Source organism: Dufourea novaeangliae, unplaced genomic scaffold (assembly GCF_001272555.1).
Source record: "Dufourea novaeangliae isolate 0120121106 unplaced genomic scaffold, ASM127255v1 scaffold24, whole genome shotgun sequence".
In the NCBI taxonomy this organism is placed as follows: Eukaryota; Metazoa; Arthropoda; class Insecta; order Hymenoptera; family Halictidae; genus Dufourea; species Dufourea novaeangliae.
The window spans coordinates 652,278-678,732 of NW_015373905.1; the positions used below are offsets into that span (position 1 = coordinate 652,278).

The 26,455-nt window shown below is 35.8% G+C and overlaps 1 protein-coding gene across 1 annotated transcript in view; it reads left to right on the top strand.

The window, feature by feature from the left end:
- Window positions 1-26,455, top strand: part of LOC107193749 — a 124,560-nt gene that overhangs the window by 34,536 nt on the left and 63,569 nt on the right. The window contains exons 2-7 of the mRNA XM_015583253.1: window positions 6,241-6,343; window positions 13,115-13,305; window positions 16,364-16,366; window positions 16,758-17,838; window positions 20,195-20,448; window positions 22,797-22,919. Of these exons, the coding sequence (XP_015438739.1) occupies window positions 6,241-6,343; window positions 13,115-13,305; window positions 16,364-16,366; window positions 16,758-17,838; window positions 20,195-20,448; window positions 22,797-22,919 (1,755 nt within the window). The remainder of the gene's footprint in view (window positions 1-6,240; window positions 6,344-13,114; window positions 13,306-16,363; window positions 16,367-16,757; window positions 17,839-20,194; window positions 20,449-22,796; window positions 22,920-26,455) is intronic.

Sequence of the window (26,455 nt, forward strand, 5' to 3'; positions counted from 1 at the left end):
CGACCTCGACGAGCCTCGAAGGCCAATGCACCGTAATTCATAACTTTATCAGACGTTTCTCTTGTACCTCCGTAGGGTTCGCGAGGGCCTCGCTGTGTGCTCTACATTAAATCGAACGTGAATCCACTCCCCAGTCTCCGCAAGCGAAATTATACAGAAGGAGGGAAAATTGAATTCACGTTCCAGAATGTTATCTCTCGGGCCAGATTATTTACACGTACTCGTTAGAACAGACGTGTGGATCAGAAATAGATGATTCGAAATTCGATTATGTTAGGTATAGGAAAAAGTTCGTGCAGTTTCGTAGCACGAGCTGCTGGCGATCAGAACTTTCTTCAAATACGATTATATCCAATCACTTAGAACTAATTGATTTTCCAGCTTTTTTATAAGCTTGTATATCCTGTTCACATTAAACCTTGAATAATACTCTAAAAATGGATGTTGGTTACCAACAAGATATTCATAAAATGAAAGTAAGTCTTCTTATCTCAGTTATGTAGTTATATTTATTCGAAGTAATCAATTTCTACATATAAGCGGATCTACATGTACTTACAGTTCGAAACACTAATTTATGAAATTGAAGATTAGACGTAATTTAATAATAACAGATATGCAGTATCGAATTCTATTATAATTTTGGAATTATTTGAAATTTGCACAATACATTCGGATCTTTTATTAACTGTAACATAAAAAGCATACTTCAAGATGTGATGAAATTCATTTAGATTCTGGATGATTCAGCTACGTATTCTAATAATCGCAATCCAATTTATTTATGATAAAATGCATTTAGACATTTGAAACAATTTATTTCAGAACTTTATTTTTAATACTGTTGTTTGAAAATAAAAATATTATCGATTTATTTGAAGTAATAGCAATTTCAAATAATGAATCATTTTGTTATTTTTGTGTTTCAAATTTGGCAAAAGAAATAATACACAAAATAATATGAAATAAAACGATTTTGTTTTAAGAAATATTTACAAGAATTTTCTTCAAGCAAAACCTGCCTTTCGAAAAGCTCATTCGTGAGAGATTTTTGCTTGGACCCATCTAATATTGTCACGAAGGAAACTACATAATCGTTCCACTGTTGTGGAAGATGGAAGAGGGGTGATACTCTTCAGAAAAATGTCAATAAGTCAAACTCACTCAGACCTAGTCACCTGATACAATTTCGAAGAACAATTTTATAACTATTTCTACGAATTATTTCAAATGATTATGAAATAATTTGAAAGAATATTTTAAGCAATATTATTTAAGAAGTGGCCAGGTCTGTTCATAAGTTACTGGACAGTTATGCTGCTAACCGTAGAATAATAAGCGAAATTATAATAGTTAAAAAATCGACAATTTTTTCGGTCAAGATTAAGTGATCTTTTAATTCTGACGCGTAGTGTTGCTAGCACTGCTGCTGATGAAGATGAGCAATCAGAATTGACCGAACGTTCTTCGGACACTGATGACTCGAGTAGCCAGTAAGATTAGTATGTAATGTAGTTTAAATAACTATAGTTATAGTGCATAGTTAAGGTGAAATACTATAGTTCTGTTTTTCCTTTTATTTTTTAAAAATATTTATTAATTATTGTTTATTTTCATTTTTAATTTGTTTAAAGTTATATTTTTGCTTTTATTCTTTAAGTATTTATTGATTATTATGTAGTTTCCTATTTACTTTATTTTATTTTATAGCTAAAGTGCAATGCGATAATTCTGTTTCTTTTTTCATATAATTAGTTTTTTGTTATTAATAATTTTCGTTTTCTAACAATTACAATCCCATATAAACTCAATACCACGAAACAATGGTTTTGTCCAACTAGCATATACGCCTCGAACCACTGTGCCGGCCGAACGGTACGTATTTTCCATTTCAGTCATTGTGCGGTGGAATGTTTCACGTTCATATCGTTGGACCTAGAACAAAAAAAAGTTTTATCATCTACACACTAAATACTAGAAAAGTACCCAAGATTTCGACAAAATATTGATTTTTAAAGAAATGGCGAAGATTTGATTCTGAAAATCTATCCTGTAAAATTTCTTATAATCATATATTAACTTTGTTAATTAGGAGACGAGTTTTCAATATTTTGCAAAAATCATGGGTACTTCTCTAGTATTTAGTGTGTAGATTACAAAATTTTTTGTTTAGTTCTTGTTCTAGATCCAATGGTATGGACGTGGAACATTCCACCGCAGAATGGCACTAATGGTTTTAAAGAAAATTTTCTTCTGTTCTTTTCATACATATCATAGAAACTTTATATTATACATTCAATAAAGTTCATACATTTCTTTAAAATCACCAAACTATCCGTTTTGGCCTATCATCGTGGTGCTACCACTTAATCGTATATTAGATATTTCCTTCTCTTTATTATTTATAAAATACGTATTAATAAGTGCACAACACAGAGATACTTAACTACATCTGACAATAACATGTACGTCATTATAGTAATAATAATTGTGAAATGAAAAGGACATTTACATCATCATTTATCCTGGATTTGAAAATTATTAACAAAGAAACATGACAAAAAGCAGCAAGATGGTGAAATTCTTTAGTCGTTACTATTATTTTTATTTTATTTCCAATGATAACTAGAAAAAAAGAAGTACATGAAAATTGCATGGGAAAGTCGTTTTCACGCGATATCGACTACATTTACATTCGTTTAATTCACCGCGGAGAAATGGAACGAATCGTGGCCGATTGTAATCGCGAGACGTATTCACGCGGATCGCAGAATTTTTCCGATATTTTATTCCTGATAACGAGCACGACGGGGAATAAGCTTCCGACGTTTCTTTGCATTCTGTTACCTACGAAAAGGTATTCGTCCTTTTCGACAATAATCATAACTTGCACGATTGTCGAGTATATTCAAATATACAGGGTGTTCTCTCCATAAGTAGCACTATTACGTTGCTAAAAATCCACAAAAGTGGTTGATGCGACATTACATGGTGAAAGAAGAATAAGTATCATTTTATTTAATCAGTAAACTCTGGTAAGCATGCGATTGTTGTAATTTTTTCTGTTAACTGGTAATATTTACATGTTCTAAAAGTGAGTCAAGAATGTAATGGTAGGTCCAGACATCCTACAAATAAATAATCAGTTAACCCGCTCACTGCATCTTTCTGGTATCTTGTAGAAAATTTGTTTTCCTTAAAATCTAGAAGCCATAGTCCTTTTAAAACTCTTAAGCATATTTTAGAAATATTATTATAATTGTATTAAACATTATTATGATTGTTATATAACATTATTTCAAATATAATTTATTCGCGGGAAAGAACGAACTAGTAGTCACAGTAACATCGTTTTTCTAACGTTCCGATGTCATTTAAAGAAGTTTCGTACTGCCGATCGGCAAGAAAGGTTCCCGATGTTGTCACTAAAGTAATAAAGTAGGCGTCTATTGTAGTAGACAAATGCAGTTAGCGGGTTAATAGAATTTTACTAACATATAAGTATATTTATTTAAAAAAATACAAATTTTAACTTTCACGAGACACTCCAGTTACTCCGAAATAACAGTCTGTTCATCCCTTGATAGTTCTTGTTAGGTCGTGATGCGTTTATCAGTTGCTTATTTGTTATTCCGTATATTATTATTATTAAGTTATTATTTCATATTATGCTTATAGTACTGTTATTAAGGTCTTATACATGTTTCTATTATTAAGCGATCATTTTAATTATTTATTATTTATTACGTCATGTCTACGACATAAAGGAACCTTGTTTCTGGTATGTGTCTTCAATTTTTCTCAAGCAGTGCCATATGGAACGCATACTCAATCACAAGAAACTAAAAATTCAGTTACTTTTTCTAAACAAAAATAGCACTGATGCCTTTCTGTATAATAATTTTGAAATTGAGTCTCGTTAAAGTGTTATTTCACCATCACTTATTTGCATTTTGGATGTCCTATTTATTTTCTAAAGCATGTATAATATATAAACACACCATTGTCCACAATTAGTACGAATAATTACATAAATAATATTCCCCTGGAACAAAAACATTCACTCACTCCACCACATTTATTTCAACTGACTGATGTTATACCGTAACATAAACTAGAATATTACCACCGTCTGGTAGTTTTCTTTTAAACTAAATTGAGCCTGGCAACTTCGTATTAGAGACGAATGAAAAAGTATCACGAGTAACTCGTACCACGGAATAAACAGAGTTTACATTACGTGCGTAATTGATATTGTTTGACAAAGTTAAAATTTAATGTTTAACCGTAGAAGAGAAACATGGTGTCGCCGGTGGCATCGCCAATATTTAATTCGACCTAACAGGCATTAAGCATGGCGAGGTGCATAATTTACTATACCTTTCGGGTAAGTACTAGTAATTAAAACGTAGTGCACTCTGGGCTTATATGGATACGGTTATGAAGATATTTCAATTTGTGTCACATACGACGCTACGTTACGGTACGAAACACATGTGTTAAATGCAATTGTGCATTATCTGCCGAAGACAATTTTGCAATTTCTATTGATCGCACTGAATAAATATAATTTATTAATACGAAAGTTCAGATTTATCGTACTGTTTTAAATATGCATTATAAAATTTGTGTTACGTTATTAAAATTATCTATGTTTTCGTTTCTTGAGGTTACAAGTAAAAATAATATATTTATTAGTTATGTGATATTAAATAAATACATACCACAAAACCTCATACATTTGCATTTTCATCAAGAATTTTGTTTATAACTAGTTAATTGGTGTCACATATGAGACCAGGTTATTGTTTACGCGCAAACAAGTTATGTTACCGTTCTAGGGTTAAGGCAATTATTTATACAAGTTGGCGATTACCTTCATTATTGTACATGTCGTGTATACTCATAGGCAGCTACCCCTTAACCCTCGGTTTTGATGATAATGCAAATAGTGAAATGTCCCGACGCATGGCAAGGGGTTTCTCTTTAGGGGTTTCATATGTTTTTTACGGTGACTAGTAATTATGGGTTCAGTTGTAAAAAGTAATGTTATGCACGAAGTCTTCCACGATCGTTATTCTAAAATATTTTGAGACATGAAGTTAGAGACATTAATTTACTAAATGATGTGAAAAAAAAAATTTGAAAAAGTTGCAATTGGTCCGAATCGCGAAGAAAATATTAAAGGTCGTGTTTTACAACCTTTTAATCTGAGGCTATAATGAAAATTTAATAAATACATATCGAAGATTTATGTTAGTTATGTACATACTGAAACTTTCATTGAAATCGCTTTAGCAACCGCCTTCATCCTTCAGTCAATCAGGCAAAACTTACATTTTCATGGCTTTTTCAATTCCATTTGAAAGTCACTCTACCAGCAACAGCTAAAGAGTCAACAACAACTTGCACTCTGTATACACTTACATATAAGACTCCGATATAACCGCATAACCTGTATCGCATATTATACTTAATTTTATTCATCACTCAATAGTTGTATCAATAGTTTGTTTTGTAATTTATTATCATTAAATCCACATATACTGTTTCCATTTTTATTTTATACAAAACCACTATCCGGATCACGTTAATTCGTATTATAAAACGCCGAACTTCGGTGTCGATATCAATCGTGTCGGAGATTTACGACCTTCGTTGACTATCACAGTCTCATCGTAAGTTCGCGCGTAAACACTGGAGTATCCGCACACGGGGAACGGCCACTGCGAGCGTCCGCATTGTTTCCGTGATGCCTTTCGCTTCGGCCGTTCCCCTCCGGTCGCGTTAAAAAGTTCAATATCGAGCTGAAAAGCCAGCGAGAGGGCTGAGGCGAGGGTAGCGCGTGGCAAAGGGATCGTATGCAAGTACTACTTTTCCCGGGCGTTGCAAAGTGGCACGCCGGTTCCATTGACTTCCGGTCGAAGTTCCCGGAGAGGGGGCGGGGGGCAGAACCGAAGTGAACCTTCCAAGATCTCGAACTGCCAGAGAACTTTCCTCCTCCTCCTGCTCCTTGTGCAGGTAAAAGTTCCCCGCGCGCGCACGCTCGGAAGTGGAAACTCCAACGCGCTTCCGTTTTTCGCCGCAGACGGACCTCGGTTCTCGTTTCTCGTGTTTTCCATTCTAGTTTTTTTTTTTAATTTTCTTTTATCTGCTCCTCTTCCCCCCGCCCCTTCATGGTTTATTTTTATGCCACCAAGCCGACAGAGAATGAACACGGAACGATTTTGTTGTTCGCAGGTTACTGCCAACATGCGGAACCCTTTGGCAGCAAAAATGTCGCTGGAAAAATAGGGGCTCTGAAGGACGAGCTGCAGGCTGATGACGCGGATCAGTCGTACCCGTAAGTATTTTCGTGCGTTTTATACCCGCGGATGCATTTCTCGCACCGCGACCGGACGTGCAGACGTTTATGGAAATATTTTCATTTTTGCTGAACTAATTAGAAATATGGAAATTAAATGAAAATGTGTTCTTTCTATCTGTGGTCCGTTCGGATTAATATGAAACGGAGACTGTATTAAAGTTTATGTTCTTATTCGGTATTTCGCATATATGCGTGTGCTATTGTTGGAAGACGTCTGCAGTCTATCGTGTGTTGTAATATACAGGGTGGTTCACGCAACTTGTTCACCTTCAATAATTTCTAAAGTATGCATTGTATAAAAAAACTTTTTATAGAAAAGTTGTATGGTTTGGAGGAATAAATTACTTAATGCATATATTTTTTTTCTAAGTTGAGGCATTTCGGAGATTTGAAGGTCAACTTTGTTTTTTAAATGGAATGCTATATTTTTTATGCGAAAATATCAAAGAGCGTTAAATTTTGAATAAAAAAGTACTGACCTTTATTAGTCGTATACCTAATAATTAACAAATAATTTCACTTTGTTTCTTGAAAATGGTCTGTGCGTAATATCAAGTTGGAGATTCAATACCAGCAAAGATTTCCGTTAGATCGCGGAGTTTACGTGACAATGTTTATCAACATGACCGATTCTGCGTATGGAATCGTAATCGTCTATTCTGTCCGTGATTCAGTATTGAAGTTATCATCAGTGTTTATACAAGGTGCATAAATAAAAAAATCATATTATTGTACATGGAAAACCATAAAGCTCGCCCATTAGAAGTTTTCATGTATCTCTTCTAGTTTTCGAGATAGTATTTCCGGGTCGAAACTTTGAGGGGTGGTTTCACCCCCTCAAAGTGAATGTTAGCCGATAAAAAGAAATATGTCTCCCTTATTTTTGCTTCCTTAACAGACGTACGAAGTTTCATTGAAATCGTCGTCTCAGGGTTGTGAAACCTTCTCTTGGCAGATATAAAGTGTTGTAAAAAGCGACCTTTACTATTTTCTTTGCCATTCCGACCAATTTTTCGAAATTTTTCGAAATTAATTTTACATATCATTTAGTAAACTAATCTTTCTAACTTCACAAAAAAACTCAAGTCACTTGGTCCAGTTCTTAAAAAAGTTGTTTTGCTTTAAAGGGTGTTCGAATATTTTCGTTACCCACTGTACATGGTTGTAATAAAGATCAGGTTTGTCTTTTATTGGGAACCCGATGGAACCTGTAACAGAGTAAACAAATTTTGATGTAGGATGTTTGGAGTGTTCCATTAACATTGATATTTATATAAACATTTGTAGCATACTCATGATATCCCTGGATTTTATATTTAGAAAAATTCAATTGAGGTAGCTATAAATTGTAGAATTTATTTATTGTTGGTCTTAATGTTAATAGATCATCATATTACTGTTATCATTACCTACTGTTAGTCCAACGGTTCTTTAAAGTGATAACACAAGATTTTTTTATTTATGCCCCTTGTTTACATTTGTAAAGTCATACTTAAGTCTTTATGTGTAACCATGTGATGTTTATCTTGCCATTTGGCTAGACCAGAGTGTATGCAATAAGAAATGAACTGAATGTTATATCCTTGAAGAATGTTTATAATCGTTATTTGTGATGAAACAGTTCAATCCTTTGAACATTAACAACAGCAGTAGTGAACGAATTATGTGTGCTAATAGGGTAAGAATAACAAGATCATTATCTTTAAATTTGTACGTTAAGTTGTTTCTAAAATGGGACAAAAATGAGCCAGCCTCCTTCAGAAATGTATAACTCGTGTCTGAGAAGGGTATTAACCAGCGAATTGACTCGCTAATTACCAAGGCTAACCGTCATATTTGTGGAACAGTGTCACTTGTTTTAAGCTACGTTACTGCCATCCCAAAATAACAATTACAAAAACTGCGTGTATTTATTAATAATTTTAAATATCTGAAAGTACATTTATTATACCATTATTGAATATTCTACGTTATATCATTACATTAGTGACATACTTTTTATTGGATTGTTATTTTATGAAATGCTCTATAGAGAATTATTAAAAAACTAGAAATTTACAAAAATTTGTTCACGTATAGCATTATATGACACTATTAATTTCTTAATGGGGAATATATAATGCATTTGCTTTATACTTCCTCTATACGCATGTATATTTCAAGAAAATTAAATAGCGATTTTTAATAACTGCAAGAATAAACGTTTATTAGACCGTTAATCAAAATTAACTGCAGTACTAATCAATCATCAAAGCACCGATATTTTGCTAGTAAACAATAATTCTGCGTATACCAAAAATTTTGTTAACCCTCTTATTTAACGGCTCAAAGGTATGTAACCTTAATATTTATGAGCTCGGATGTATGTAAAATATTGGTGTCAGTTTAATTTACAAGTTTCCCTGACAATGAACACAATGAAAAATTAATTTATCCAAGTCAGATCGACCCGAATACACACGAGTGCACTTACCCTTTCAAGACCAGTAAAAAAACTCTGTTCAACCAATTCGGCGACTGACCAGCATAAACAGCCCAGCCAATTAACGACGTAAAAAGGGCCAGATAAAGGGCCACGTAGCTTGCGTTTCCTGTCGCCCGTAACAAGCCGCCCACGCGACTTCAATGAACTCCGATCGAGCCACCGCGGAATCGTCATTAAACCGCAACTTGGACTTCGCGTCGCTCCCCCCAAGACTACCAGAGGATCAAACGAATGGTGCTACCAAAGTACGGGTAACCGATAATTACTGGCGGCACACGAAATAAGGGCGGTCGCGTTACACACTCGAACTTTCTAATTGGTGTAACACAGTCGGACCACGCTCACGGATACGCAGGTCACGCGTGGACACGGGGCTGTCGGAACCACCGGCCCCCGTTCGTCTCAATTACATCGTGGCACGAATCGTAATTAGTGGTGGGTTCGCGGAACAGACTGTGTCAAATATGTTTGGTGTAAGGCCCCGTTCAGACAGGCGCGAGTGGGCCAGATCGAAGAGTTAACTGTTCATTTGCCAAAAAATCAAATTCCTCATATCGATGTTTAACGAATGTATGTTGCTTTCTAAATGTTTATTTATGTTTTTTTTTTTATACATCTCGAATAAGCTCAGTTCTTGCAAAGTACACACACGATCCATTATTCTTTGCGCTGAGATTTGGAATACACATCACAACAAATAATGCAATAATAACTTTTCTGCATAAGGACTTCAGCAACCTTACGTGAAAAAGAACAGCAGGAACTATTTATGTAGGAGCGTTGGACAAAAAGGAGGGCCCAAACGGGATTCAAACTCACGACTCCCGCTGCAAAAACTCCAAATTGTATGCGCTTCTCCACGGAGCCCTCCTTAGACCATTAATATTACCACCCTTTTTGTGGGATATGGAGATCCCACACTCGGCCATCCTGCACTGACATTCGCTCTCGCCTTCATTCCTCGTCTTTTCGGGTAACACCCTCCCACTTTTTAATTTTTGGGAGACGCACAGTGGGCCAGATCGAAGAGTTAGCTGTTCATTTGCCAAAAAATCAAATTCCTCATATCGATGTTTAACGAATATATGTTGCTTTCTAAATGTGTATCACGTTCGAAAACGATGAAAGTAATGGGTTGTATTAAAAATTGTAGTTAAAACAAGCATTTAAAAATCAAACTTTAGTATCACGTTCGAAGACGATGAAAGTAATGGGTTGTATTAAAAATTGTAGTTAAAACAAGCATTTAAAAATCAAACTTTTCAAAATAAAAAATTACTTTTTTTCGTATTGATGCCCCGGAATACCTATTAAACATTATGTGTCCATGTTTTTCCTTTATGAATAGTATATGTCTATATTGAGAACGCACCGGGATTAAAAAGTTATTGTTCATAATTTGTTAAAATAAATAATACTCAGTGACGTAAAGAGAATCGTCGAAGTTTTTCACTTTTGACAAGAGAGCTAATTCTACTTCAGAGGCGCGCTCTTCAATTGTTTTACGGGTTTGTATAATCCATTTGAAATTTAGCTAGGCCATCGATCGAAATCATGTGTCAGCTGGGAATCGACTGTTATAAGTACTTATTATAATCCATCGCACAAGACGTATTTCACACGTACGTTGCCCGTATTTTCAACAATTAGTAATTTGGAAACGAAGCTTCGAACTCAATTTCATCATTCTTGGTTTTTGTCTCACAATTAGATTTGCGTGTAGAATCCACCCAGTGAAAGTGTCCCACATTTTTATTAATACCCTGTATACTAGGTTGGTAGCTCCCCCAAATTTCACTCATGTAAGATGTACATACCTAACCGACTATTTATTTACCAGCTCCGACTTTTGGCTCGCTGAATTGCTGAAGTAACCTACCGTGCGTCGTCGGATGTTTAAACGCGTCTGAACGGTTTGATTACCCACTCCTAATCGTAATTACCGTAGCGACGTGTTAAAGGCTCAACCACGGATAAATAATCCGGCCCCGAGGCGGTCGTTTCCGCCAGGACCTCGCCGTGGATATAGATATCTCGACTTTCTGTGGTATTTTCGTTTACAACCGACGGAATCCCGAACAATGGGAATAACATTCCACCCCGTTTCCCGTCATTGTGATTGCCTGGAATATCGGGGGCACCACGGGAACGTATTATGAAATTGTCCTGTATAATCCGACCGAGTGGGCCTCGTCGTTGAAACGATAATTGAAATCTCTATTCCCGTTCCGTCCTCAATTCGTAGCATTCGTCGTCACCTTTCTGTACGCTGTTTGTCTCAAGGACGTATCGGAAATGCGACGGAACTATAATGGTTCGTGTTCCTGAAATTGTCGTATCGGCGTCAATAATATACGGGGTGTCCCATTTTAATCTTTCCACGTGATTATGTACCGAACTGTTCGTTAGTCACAAGAATGTTTCAAATATAGGGTGATTCCTCTGCCGTTAGGGCCGAAAGGCAAGCCGCCTGCTTTGACGTTTCAGGCTCGATGCATTTTTCGCGCGTTTCAGAAGTACACAGGGACGTATCAGGAAACACACACGAGCAGGTTTATACGCGGTGACACTTCACGTTTCGCGGCGGATGAAAATCGACTTCGGATATCACTGGCCCGCTGTGATAAAATATACACGGAAATTTTATATTCAGACGACCGTGTAATACCCGCTGCGACAGACGCGCAACTAAACGTGTCATCGGTAATGATGAGTAACCGAGCCGCTCGAACGGCTCGCGAGCTGGCACCTGCTGGCCGGGGGGGGGGCTCGCTGAGCCGACGCTCGGGTGGCTCGGTTACAATCTAACACACAGAACGAATCACCCATGAATAAAAATTTAAACTTTTACTCCTTTCAGTGTACGGTCTTAAAAATGTTATGAATGAATTTAAGAGATTCTTCTGATGAAAATAAGTTCAAACCCGACATAAACCGGGCTATTTTTAAGAACATACAATTCGTATGGCGACATTAAAGGAAAGGTAGGATAATTGATTGGACGTTTGAATAAAAATACTACTTAAGGTAAATTATTTTCCTATCGAAACTATTTAACTTTAATTTCAAAGTTTTTTGTGGTATCATCAACGGTTTCGAAGATATTCATTGAGATCGATTTAAATGACACATTCCGTGTACAGGGTGTCTCCGAAATGGTGGTACGACTCGAAAGGATCTAATTCTGCATGCAAACATATGTAGAATAACATTTTTCTTATGATGCTTCGTATTCAAGATAATCAATTTTCAAAATTCATCTAACGCCTGCCTGATATCCAAATTCGATTTTCTCGAAAACGAAGCATCGTACGAGAAAACGTTATACTACATTTTCGACTTATTTTTGCACATACAACTATACCTTTTGGGTTGTACAGCTATTTTGAAAATGCCCTGTATTTCAGGCAACGTTTATTACTTTATGGATCATTCCACGTGAAATCGAACACTTTTTCGTGTAACATTTCGGATTTTGTTGACACTTAAATATGTTGCAGTCCTGAATGATATCTAAACGTATTCCAAAGGATTTTTGAAAATTTGCCCATAAAAGGGTCAAATAAGACTATATCATTAATTTTTTTTTTCAATTTGTCAATTGGTTCCTACTATTATACTATTATAAAATTGCATTTCTTTAAAACAATTGCAAAATAAATGGTTAAGAAATATTTCGTTAACTAAAATAGTTTTATATCTCCACCGTAAGCACCCACAAAGCTCATTCTGATCAGTTAGTTAGTTTAACAGTTATGATTCATTGAAACATCGCTGACTTTTTTGAATTCAAAAAATTTTTAAAAGTCCTTTGTGATACGTTTATACATATATCACTAAAGAGTACAACATATCAAAGTGTCGAAAAAATCCATAATCTTACTCCGAAAAGTGACCGATTTCGGGTAGAATAGCTACATAGTACAATAAGGCTTGTCCACAGTGCTTCTATACCCCCTAAGCAGTATTTCCCTTTCGAGTTTCAGGAATATCGTAATTGCATTTACTTCATACTCGATAAGTGCCCTAATAATTGCAAACGGAAGTGTACGGTCCTGGTTATTCCCGCGAGAAGAACTTCGCGAGAGTCGCCTCCAGGAAAGAATTTTTAATACGGGAAAGGGAACGATAGAGCGGAGGGTAACTTAAAGAGGTACACGATGTTATACATGCTGAAGGGAGGATGGCTGGTTCTACGTAGTATATAGGCTTACCCATTTTGCCGAGAGAAAAAAAAAACGGTCGGCTATGTTGTCCATTAGCTGGGACGCGTCTCTTGAGGGTAAAAAAACGCTCGACGAGAACGGTGGCTCCCTCTCGTCACGGAACGCGGCGGAGGTGCCGGAGACGGAAGCGGAAACGGCGCCTCGGGCTGACGGAAATAGGGACAAGGTTCTCATCCCGCCAGAAGATGCCTCGACCAACTCATCCCTTCGGTCGGGCTTGAATGTCAGTGAGTAAAAATTGTTTGCTCTTCGAATTCACGCCGGGACAGTTACCGACGCTTGTGTAGGTACAGGAAGTATTGAAAGTTGTAGTGCAATCGACAAGAAAGTGACACCTTATATAAGTTGGAAATGTTGAATCAGATTTGTTCATGTGAAACTTCGGTTTTGAGAAGTTCGATTTTTACACTGCATCTTGCATCATGCAGGTGGAAGGGCCGACGTTATGGAGTCGGTATTTATCGAGACGTGAAATCTGTTATTATTTTAAATTTGAATGGCAGCTAAATAAAGTGGTGGAGAAAATTTGACATCATTGGTATCAGTTCTTGGGAATGTATTATTAATCGTTACAAGCTAGCAAGAATAGTAATGTTTTATTAGATTCTTGCGCATGAAGTGATCGTTTCTTTATCGGCACTTGATATTGAACGTTATTCTAATTTAATTACATAGAATCAAATTAAATATACTTACATTTGTATTATATTCATGACCTAATTATTATACTGAGTTTGAAGATGACTCTTCAAAAATACTTTTGGCTACCATCTTTCCGCCGAATGCATGCAGAAACTTATATGCATCTTTATAACGTTTATTTATGAATTTGATTTAAATGTCCATCTTTTACCGAAATTAACTGAGATTGATTCTCTACCATAATTAACTTTAGGATCTAACATAATGAGGGGTCCAGTGCAAGAGCGAGCTATTGCACAAAATGTTAAAAAATGGGGTTTTCATTCTGGCACCTCTTGGTGTCTAGTTATTATCCTTTAATTTATGTCTACGTGGCAAAATTCCTGCCTGCATATTATGACGTATACTACATACTTTGCATAGAAGCTTTAATATCTCACAATGTTACTGCTTTGGCAGAGCTTCCTCTTGCACTGAACCCCTCAATCGATTTTATTGTTCTGATAGATAGTACCTTGAAACGAGCAGTGTATACTTGTACGATGTGTAATTTAACTTTACAAAAAAAAAGAACCTATATTAAAAATTTTTCTTTATAAAAGTAACGTCAAATATACCCATCACTAAATCGCCCATTTCATGTGCAACGACCTAATAGACTTGTAGCTTAATTACTTAATGTTACCTCCATGAGGTAAGTTTACTATAAGTCCTTTAATTCACTTTCATACCTGCTATATCAAAGTAGTACATACATGTAGAAATGCATGCTACTATTTAAAAACTCTAAAATCACTTCGATATCCAGAGAAGTAAAAGACATACATAATGCGAATCCTATCTAATACAACATATTTCATATAAAACAATTTTTGCTGAAGTCAATTATACATACAACATATTCCATATGATAATTATTATAGACTCACCGGGTATATTTTGTCATAAACTATATTCTATTGTGCGAAAACATAAACATATTTGAACAATGTAAATAAGCTAAACTTTAAACTGAAATGACTTACATATTTGCTAAATTTATTGTTATCATTGATAATGTTGAATGAATTTTATTACTCCTGTCTCGCGGAGAAAACGTATTAACCAGCTGTTCCATTCACGGGTATTATGGCGCAAGCAGTTTATAATTTGCTAATCAAAGCCTGTTGTGATTTCAAAACGAATCATACGGTTCAGGCAGTAGACAGATATTAATATTAACTGTGCAAATGCAATCTCAGGATAGATATTAGATTCGTACGTAGAAATGGTACAGACAGATTATACAATACGGTATTGATACGTATTATTATATGGTAGGTGAAACTGCACTCTGCTGAGAGCAGAAACTGTTCTGGTTTATTTCACAGCACTTTGCAGCGCGTATGTAGCCTCTCGAAACATGAATTAGAGTCCATTTGCATTGTATATCAACGGCGTGAAAGACAAGAAACGTGTTAATAATCAGCGCGTGACATAAGCGTTCGACAGTTATTTCACGATCACTTTGCGATGCATTTACTAACGTTATCAGTTTTTTTTGTTAATAGAATATATAGAGATCTTGTTTAATTTGAATATCTGAAAAAGATTTTAGTACTCAAGTTCCTTTTATATTTTGCCCTTCTTTTGATTTAATTAATTACATATGTAGGTGTATGGATTGGCCGATCCATTATATTCTATTTACAAAGTAATGATGTAATATAAATTCAGAATGTCGTGTACCTATTATTTTCGTCGATAACATGGTGTAGAATATTGGAAATTGGAGAAGTTTTTGATTTTCTTAGAAATGAGTGCTGGATTCAGTACAAAATGGTGGATTACTCTTGGGTAGGTACATCTATGTACTGCATTTCAGTACTTTCCAACATTCGCAGAGAACTTACGGGATGACCGAATAGATATTTGTATCTAACGTGTTCTGCAGCAATTTTTTATCTGTATATGTATATTATTTACCATTGGCCACTTGAACACGTGGAATTGAAATGTTCAATTACGAATGCTTTACTTTTTTCAAAACAGATTTCCACTTTTGAGGGAGTGTGGTGGAGGAGCAGTGGTGAATTTGCAAATGAGCAGTCATAATATAATTTTCGAGTAACATTGTTCAACAGTGGAAAAAAGTATTCTGATACGTTTTACCCTTCGAGCACGGAAACGTGGTCACCGTTCCCTATGTCATTTCTGACCCCACATCGATATTTTACTACTACACAGTGACGGCTAGGCTTGAGCTCGAGGCCCTCACCGACACTGAATCTAGCACTCATTTCTAAGAAAATCAAAAACTTCTCCAATTTCCAATATTCTACACCATGTTATCGACGAAAATAATAGGTACACGACATTCTGAATTTATATTGCATCATTACTTTGTAAATAGAATATAATGGATCGGCTAATCCATACACCTACATATGTAATTAATTAAATAAAAAGAAGAGCAAAATATAAAAGGAACTTGAGTACTAAAATATTTTTCAGATATTCAAATTAAACAAGATCTCTATATATTCTATTAACAAAAAAACTGATAACATTAGTACAGTACCAGTATGGCTCGAGCTCGAGACCCTCACCGATATTACTACGCAGTGGCTATGCATGTCACTATGCATACAATGTAATGATTAGCTGGTTCCACATTACATTTGGATTTTCGTGGTTCTTCTTACACTAACTAGAATAAAAATCTCGTGAATTATAAAACAAATTATATTTATTAGTCAATACTTCTGCGGCGTTTCGGCCCGGTCGTTCGCATGTAAACAAACATCGATCGCTATGCGATTTACGCGACAGCTCCGTCACTGCGTGCGTGTCGCTCTCGAAACCGCGAGTCCCCACTCCTCACTCTGGCGCTGTGTGCATGTCGCTCTCGCCAACGCGTGACCCAGGGACCGTGCTCAGGGGGTTAATAATGGTAAAACCGAGATGTGACTTTTAAGTTACACTGGCCAGTAGAGGATTAACAATTCTCTCGTATCATTTCGTGTGATAAGCACTGACGATACATTCTCCGTTTCAGCAACAGCGCCGATTGCCCGACGAAGGGTCAATGGCGGGGACAGGTCCCGGAAGAAACGTCGCCGCGGCAAGGAGTCGAAGGGCTCCGTCGTAGATCGTCAGCGCGAGGTCACGGAAGAGGGTCGCGAGAACGAGATCAGACGGAAGAGGGGTGGTCAGTCGAAGAAGTCGAAGGATTCGCCGGCAAGAAGATATCGCGCGGAGCGACGCCGTAGGAGGAAGAATCGCGAGCGGAAGCGCGGAAGGAAGAGGACCAGACCGAACGACGAGAAGGCCAACAGTCGCAGGAACACAAAGTTCAGAAGACGAATGAACGATGCGCCGGCTGCGTTGCTTTTCGGTGAGCCGGATGGTCAAATGGCCCAGGAAACCAACCTGAACTCCTCGACTTGGAAGAGTAATCCGTCACTTTCGAACGGTCCAATTTCCGACGTCTCGGACGTCACCTCCCCGTCGTCCAATCTTCAAGATCAATTAACCACCGAAGCCAGTAGACGATCGCCGCAGACAACCACGCGTTACAGGACCTACGAGGACACGGTAGAGAAAGAATTCTCGAAGCAGCTAGAAAAAGAGATCCTGCGGACGCAGATGGAAGATCCAGCGAGCCTGGAGAACCGTATTCTCGGCAGCTCGTTGACCAGACCGTCCCATAAGAATATCGAGCGCAAATGGGAGAGCTCGAAGAGCAAAACGGAGGGAAGGTTTGGCGGTTCGAGATACGATGCCGAGAAGATGCTCGGTTATTCTAAAACGAAGGAAGATCTGCCGATTCTGGACCTGGAGAACGAGGTTCTAGCGCGGACGCTGAAGGATTACAATGCGTACATGGCGTCGAGTTTGAAGTTGTCCATGTTGTCGTACCGGGACGAAATCGAGCGGCACAAATCTCCGAGATCCCGTGCCCACGGTAAACCCATAATTGACGGGACAGAGTTCGAAAGGCTGGCCGGAAAGATGAGCACCGAGACACCTGCGACCACCGTGGCCTATGTAGACGATACCATGGGAGATTTATCATGCATAAACGGGACCTTCGTGCCAGCGCCGCTCGTGCGGCACGCGCTGATCAAATATGTAAAGTAAGTGGCTTTTAGCATGAATAATTCAACTAATCCCGAAAACGTGGCGGACGGGTGGATTTAGCCAAAGCGATTTCCCTTATAACGATGGATTCTTGGTACGCTTATGACGTTGTCCCGCGCATTACGGTCTTTTATGCAGCACCTGGCGGTACCTGCGAGCTTGATGGAATTGAAAGGGCATACGCGAGAAGCGATCATGTGCAGTTTAATGCTGTCGGGAACAGATTAGTTTTCCTTTAATGAATTGGTTGCTTATCTGTTCGTCTTCGCGTCTATAGTGGATACTGAATTGAAATCAATTTTTGTTCTTTTCTCAAGCTTTCGTATTTTTTGAAAGATTATACGTGGGACGTATTTGTTCCATTGAACACTGAATGTTCTGAACAGTGAAATGGATTTTAGAAAAAACAGATTTTTACAACGGATATTTTTATTAAAACTACTTTACGCATATATATATATATCTGGACACCAAAGCCAGAATGTGGTGTCTACTTTTAAAAAAAGTTGGTTAGAGACAGATCGAGCAAAAAAAGGTATCTTTGTTATCTTAGTAACTTCTCAATAAACAACATTTGATAACTGAAACTTTCTGAATATCACTCGGGAGGGTGACCTTGACAACATACGTCAAGTTGAAGGTCATCGGTCACTTTCCTTATCAATTTTACTAAAGTACGATACTAAACTTTTTTCGATCTAAGTTTTTTACAAACGGCGAACCCCAACTAAAATCTTTACAATACTACTCAGAGTGGCAACATTTACAACATATTAAAAAATCATCGAAATCGGAGATGTCTCCCTTATTGTAAATATTTACCCAATTCTATAATTCCTATGGCAAGAATGTCGCAATTGCAAATTAACGAAAAACGTACATAGCGTCTATTTAATCTTATTTATGTGCAACCATATGATATAATAGATACAATCCTTTGGTACCAGATCTTATATTGTTCTTAAAAGAAGTTTAGTCTCGTTGATGTTGCAAAACTTCAGTTACCTTTTATAGCCCACATTTTCGATTCGTTACCAACTCCTTAGCCGAGGCAACGCTCGTTCGCTTCTAAGAGAGTCGTTGAAACGCCTATAATTGCTGTTCCTTTTCTTCGTTCCTGTTCAACGCTTGCTCCAGACATTCGCCAAAGACTCCCTTTCAACGCTGCCCCCTTCGTTTGTTCTTCAATCGAAGAACGTGTCGCTCTATTGCCGGTTGAAATTACCTCTTTTCATTGGAAAACTGAATTACTAGGACAACTTTGTAGCGGAATTGTATGACATCCAGGCGAACTTTCGGATCGGGCAGCTTGAACTTTTCAATGCCCCCGATGTGCAGGAATTACCACGTGACGCAATAAAATGTAAAAGGGTGGATGGAAGTGAGGGACGGAGCACAGTAATGACAGATAAATATTTACTGGGACAAAGTCTCAAAGTAAATTTAAATTTCGCATATTTTCATGGAACGTAGAATAACGAAAGTTTAACTCTCGCAATACCAATGGGGAAGGGGAACTTTATGACCACCGAATTACTATTTAGTTTGAGAATTCTCGCAAAAATAATTGCTTGAAAATTCGGAAAAGTTTAGATATTATGTAAAAATATCTCTTTATACGGGTGCACAAATATTGTTTCATAGAAATTTGAAAAAGAGTTAAAAAATAATGACAGATGTCGGTGTGTAAAAGAATATCATACACACATACACTAAACAAGATAATAATAGTGTGAATGAAATGAATAAATGAAGTAATGTCTCTGAAGGAATAACATAATAAACATAAAGTAAAGGCTGTGATTAAATAACATAACATATATGAAGATATTGAAAATTGTTAATTAAATTTCTAATGTAAAAAACAATAGCGGAATCATTTTATTAAAAACAAAATGGGGATGTTTGGATCAACCCAAATCTCCTGCACACTTCTGACCCATACCTCCCGTATCCGAATGTTCATAGTAATGTACCTCTGTTACTCGAAGCACGTGTTTTAGGTTATAATTTGTAATATATAATTGTTGCTGAGACATGAGGTCATCCATTACAATTTTTACCAGTACGAGAAGCCTTATATGAATTTATAACAGTAATTTATTTCGACTAGCAATTTCTATTAAACATACCATGAAAATGCACTTATACTTCCACAAGACTAAATTCGCACTGTATCAAACTTTTCGCTTAGGTTATGAATACTCCTACTACTGCAACAACGAACAATTAATATACGAATAAGGTATGCGTAACAAGGGTGAAAATATACTTACCGACCCAAACCTAGCCACTCTCTTCTATTATTTTCGTAAGTCTCATTGTTTCCGCGATTGGACTGGTTTGTTTAAGGTCGTCGATACCAGGTCACGAGTATTTGGAAGCTGACTACGAGTGCGCTCCAGGATATTATATGGTGACCAGAACAAATAGGTTGCTCTGCAGGAAGCGTGAATGGATAGGGCAGCTGCCGAAGTGCAAGATCAAGCAGGTTCCTGAAGGTGTCTGCATCGATGCTTCTTGTGACCAGATCTGCAAGGAAGTCGATGCCAAACCCGTGTGTTCCTGTTACAAAGGCTTCCGACTGGAAGATAACAAATGTGTTGGTACGCTACATTCATACATTTTTCATTGCTTTGCCTGCTTCATACCAGACTCAATTAGCTGTGTCTACTTCATTAAAATTGGACGTTATTAATAATCATCGAGGTTATTAATTAATGTCTGTATAGCTATGATTTGTTGGCAGTTACTTGTAAGGTCAATATTCCTAATTCTCATTGATTTCGCGAAGAAATATCTGAATTTCAATTTTCTCAAGATTTGGGAATCGTTATTTCCTCTAACTGTATTAACTATTATTAAACAAATGAGAATGTCTTTTTTCCACGATTGACCAGTGTAATTTGAAAGTGGATGCCATAGTAACTTATGGCTGCTTATTTAAAAATACACCATTGGCTAGTGTGCCCTCAAGTCATAAACCTGTTTTGAAAAAAATAATACTTTTAATATCTAGAAATTACGTTCCATGTGTTCAACTGGGCAGTAGTAAACAGTATATGTACACAGATAAAAAAAATGTTTGAACAATAAAAATTAATTTGAGCTATGTAAATAATTAATGTGAACAGTTACATACCTTTTTCGTATAATGCAATAGTTAAAGTTGATAAAAATCAATAATGTGTGGTAACATGATCTTCAACCGACTTTTTACATCAAAATATCGAAACTAGTGTGAGAGACTTAATAGGTAACCATAGACATTTGAAACGTTGTTTCAAGATTTTTAAACAAATTTCTTATATTCTTCTATTATATTTTTCGACTTGAAAGGATACAAATCACTTCCAAATCTTGAAAATTATGATTCGAAAGGATAATTCTCAAATTACATTTTCCCTTATATGTATATCAGAGAGCTTTTTGTGTGCTTCGCGGAAAATGAGATTTTTAAAATACTGCTAGACTTCTTCCTCACATATTAATATTGGATTGTTTTTATTTCTTTTACCGTATTCTATAGAACTACATTATTAAAATTTTACATAAAACACCATATTTACAAATTATAATATACAGATAGTTGACAACAGCTAATAAAGTGGTATATTCTGCATGCTATTTTTCCAAATAAATATATTGAAAAATTCCATTCATTTCAATATTCATATGTTATTTCATAAACCATTTTTATTAATTAGTTAGTTTTTATTTATTGGTTTTGAAATTTGAACATAATTTAACATAACATTTTTATATTGATCATTCTTGATACTGTAGTCTCGTTATGGCAAGGACAAATAACTCTTTTCAATATCGCCGTATCAGAAAAGATTACTATCTTTTATAATCTAATAATACTTTCCCTCTTCATGGATCCGAAATTTCTTCTCTGCACACTTTTTTTTTTGTTTAACAGTGCGAATAGTAAAACGCATGACCAACACCATTTTTCCGTAGAAGGTAGCCTGTCGGGCCGGGAGAAAAGAAATTTCTCGAGATGAAATATCGACAGGATACTCGTTGAAATATTGACAGTTTCCGTGTTCTGCGATCGACAAGTTCTTCCGGACGGTATTAAAACATCACCCAACTTCGTACGAAAAATCATCTATCTGCCTTGTATCTGCATCTAGTACGTTTGTTGCCGTACCTGTCCCGTCAAAGTTAAGCAACGTTATCAAATTTTGATATCAAAGTTCGTTCGTAAATTTTGAACGGAATTCAGAGCAATAATTGCGGCAGTTCTTAACCTTTCATTTCTATCTTTTTGTTGGTTTGTTCGAATCTATGATCCTAATTTCGTGAAAGTCTGTATACACTGGATTGTAAGAAGCATTCGCGTGAATTAATTAACAATTTATCAAAATAAATACTTGTATACTTTTTACAGTCGATGCATTACATATATGAATATTATTTTGGTCGAGAGAAAAGAAACTTATGTTGCACGTGGTGCACATTGATTGCATAATAATGAAGAGGGGCAAGGAACGCACATTTTGAGTATAAATATTGGATAATGATAATAATAATAATTAAATTTATTATCAATCTTATTATTAATAGTAATTAAATAATAATAAATCGTAATAATAAAATAGAAGAAAATTTGTAATTAAACTAATTTTGTTGTACACGTACTCGCTACGCGTATAAAAATCAAAACCATTTTAATTTTTAGCGATCTTCAGTGGTCTTGGATGAAAATTTTACGCATCTCAAATTGTGATTCAATTGAACGTCTCTTTTATGAAATAAGACAGGAAATATATGCAACGGTCAGGTGAATTCTGTTTGATCGAATACTTTCTGCCAACCGAACCAGAACTCCGTACTTGTCCTGTATCATTATACGAACCGTTTATCCGGTGAAAAGGTGACGGGAACGATGCGTTGGAGGAAGTTGGCTAAATTCTATGAATTACATGTACCCATTGAAATGTAGATGTGAACGAATGCAAGGATAACGAGGGAGGTTGCGAGCATAAGTGCGTGAACACACCGGGATTCTTTCGTTGTGAGTGTCCGAAGGGATTGAAACTAAACGAGGACAGGTTCTCTTGCAGGGGTGAGTGATCTGCACCGAAATATACATATGTAGGTACATGACCCTGGCCGCGGGGTCTCATTGTTCCCTCACAAAAAGCAACAAGTGTTAACGCGAACGCAGTTAGACTCGTCGTTGCGTTTCATTATTATTATCAGAATTTCAGCCGTTCGCGTCAGCCACCAGCTGCACCTTTATTGGTAGTAACAATAATCTCGATTTAGATAATTATATTTTAAAAGTGGTGATATTACATGATTTTCCTTACGTTGTTATTCTTATTTTATTTTTCATTGTTTCTTTTTTGTGTTGGAAGTAGTTGTACAGTAGACTCCCCTGTTATACATGGGATACGTTTCGTGTTATATGAATAGGTGTTATACGAGTTGCATAGGTTATTCATGATATGAATTATGCATGCATATGAAAAGACATATTTATAAATAATGTTTATGTAAAGTTTGTTGGAAATTATTGATTACATAGAATTTACAAATATTTCAGGTGACAGTTTCAATTAGAATGGTAAAATGTAAATTTGCCTACACACGAGTATTGTCTAAATTTTTCCGTTGTGTTACACGAATACGTATTATACGAACGTCCGTATTATATGGGGGTCTACTGTAATTATAATTGCAATTGAATGAAAGCGATGTGGGTGTGAGTAAAGTACTGTTTATGATTATTTCAGTAAATTTATGTGGCAGGGAAAATGGATATGGAATTCATTAGATCATTTTTATTTATTACTAATATTTTATATATGTACATACACACACGCATAGCTGCACGTTTTCATAGAAATGGAAGAAATTTCTCTTTCTACACGTGGGTTTTGAATATTTTAAAAGTTTAAAGATACACAAAAATTCTCGTAGTATACACGTGTACTATCTTATTACAATGTACAATATTTTATTTTGTAAAAAATACAATAACTACCTTTAGTAAAATTACATCAGACATATCAATGTATGTATTTTATGTAAAAATTATTGACCCAAGCGTCAATGAGAGTACAATGAACTTTCCAAACGGTACAATAGTCTTTAATGTTTTCGTAAAAGAAAAGAAGTTGGTTCATCATATCTAATTTGACTTATAATAGAAAAACTAGTTTTATTACAAATAATTATCTCACAAGATAGCCAGGGCAACTTGAAATTAGCATTTCATATCTTGTGAAGAATAAGGCACAACTAAGCGACTAGAATAAAGGTAAAAGACGCCTTATGCAAATAATTAAAAACAGTACGGTACTCAAGAACTATTAGTAAATTAAGATTTAGTTCAAGTAGTCTTATACAAGTAAACACAGTGTGAAATACGTGCAACTTCTATTGTTTCGATAAAAAATTATGAAGGCAAACTGAAAAAGGATAAGTTCTAACAAGTTTGTAAGTAAGAGTTGCATATTCTCAGTAAATTATGGCATTCTCGTAATTAATTACGGAAACAAGTATTCACATTCTTTATAGATGTTTTTAAATGATGATTTCGTACTTCGAGTAATTAAATCTTTTTACTTTTTTTCTATTTTGAATTTCTCTGTTAATCAATATAGTACGCATTAATAGCCTTCAAAAATGTTTTCAAAAGGAAACTATGTACATAGTCGAATGAATTCATAAAAGAAACCATCAATATTACATGAAAAATTGGTGTTTTAATTTATATTTCGAGATTTCTGAAACAAACTGAGTATACGGAATATAAAACCACCTTTTTAAGAGATTATTCTAGTTGAAAATGTTACAAATTGGATTCCCACAGATAATTTGATATTTATGTTCGATCTAAGACATGCTGTTTTGCGATCTTGAGATACCTGGTCAGGTAAATTATTTTCAGTCTGCCTTCGTATTTAAACCCACTTACAATCTTTACCATAAGTCACCAGACACTTATGTTAATAAATGCATAATGAAAATGAATTGATATTATGAAATTAAATGAAGAGTTTTCAATTGTTTATAGCACAAAGAAAATTCAAGCTAGAATGTCTATGTAGTCAATCGTATATTTTCACTTTATTTAGAAATGACTACTGAGACTAATGGTACGTATAGTAGGATACCTAGGAATTTCTTGAACTCAATCTTGCTTTAACCTTTATAATCTTCTTTATAAAACCTATGAATTTATGTTAGTAATATACATTATATTATATTACGAACATGATATTAATACAATTATTATACGAATATTACACGTTTCAGTATTCGTTTCATCATGTAAATTATTGTAATTAATACGTAATTGAACTGATTGTATCCATTAAACAGAAAACTAACTTACTAAAAATTTACGGACTTGTACTAAATTCCACATTACAAAAGACAATAAATTAATAGTTACAAAAACTTGAACAAGGTTTCTATTACGTTTGTGGCCTACCGAAATTCTCAATACTATCTTCCAAAATTAGTTTAAATCTGAATTTTCATAAAAATCCACTATTTAGAACAGGGGTGGCCAACAGGCGGTTTGCTAGCCAATGTGTTCCCTTCCCCTATCGGCCTTCTCACTTCGGTCGTAGGGGACTGTACCCTCTCCATACTTACCGCGCATCTGTCTTGGATTGCTGCGCATGACGTCAGAACAAGAAGCAATTAGTGCGCATACTCTGACAGTCAGAGCATGCGCGCGCAGTTTCTTGCCTCTCTGCCGTCCGCACGCCACTCGTAGCTTCGCACATTACACTAACGACATGTTGGCCAGGCCTGATTTAGAAGATCACCAAACAGAACCTTATCGTATTATAAGTTACATTCCAAATAATCGATAGTCCGGTGACTTATGGACCACAGCATGCATCTTTCCACTCGGTTAATAAGCCAGCGAAAAGTAAGTTTAACCCTTAACTGGACACGTGATGTCTGATGGACTGTGCAATATACATATGAATCACCAGATATTTTTCGTATGGAACCACCCATAATTTACTTACATTTGCATAGCAATAGGAATACGTCTAACTTGTTACAACATATTGAACAAATTTTGTAAAAATTTGTATCGTCTTGTCATTTCTTAAGGGAGTAATCTAGTCTAGAGTCTTATTTTTCCAGGTTTTCTTTGGGATTTTTCACAAAGAATCCATAACACTTTTTGATATCAGCCGTTTACACACATACTTGTTTGCATTCTAATTATTCACCATTCCTGATAAGTTAAAATAATGAAAATTGACTGAATTATAAGAAACGAGCAAACCAAAACGGTTATTAATTAAGATGTTTCTATGCTATTTGGGATATGTTGTCAAGGTCAACCTACTGAGTGACCTTCAAAAAATTTCAGTTAGGAAATGTTTATCAAAAAGTCATTAAGAGAACTATGATACCTTTTTCTGGAACTGTCTCTAACCAACTCTGAATGACTTTTTTTCTTGAACTGTGTCTAACCAACTCTAACATTATACTGATCGGGGTTCGTTAAAGACATTTCAAGAAAACAAGTAACTTCTTTGATAATCTTGCCCGAAACAATAGACGACTTTCTACTTAAACAGGTGACTTGAATTCGGTGAGAAGACCAAACTTCTAAATAAT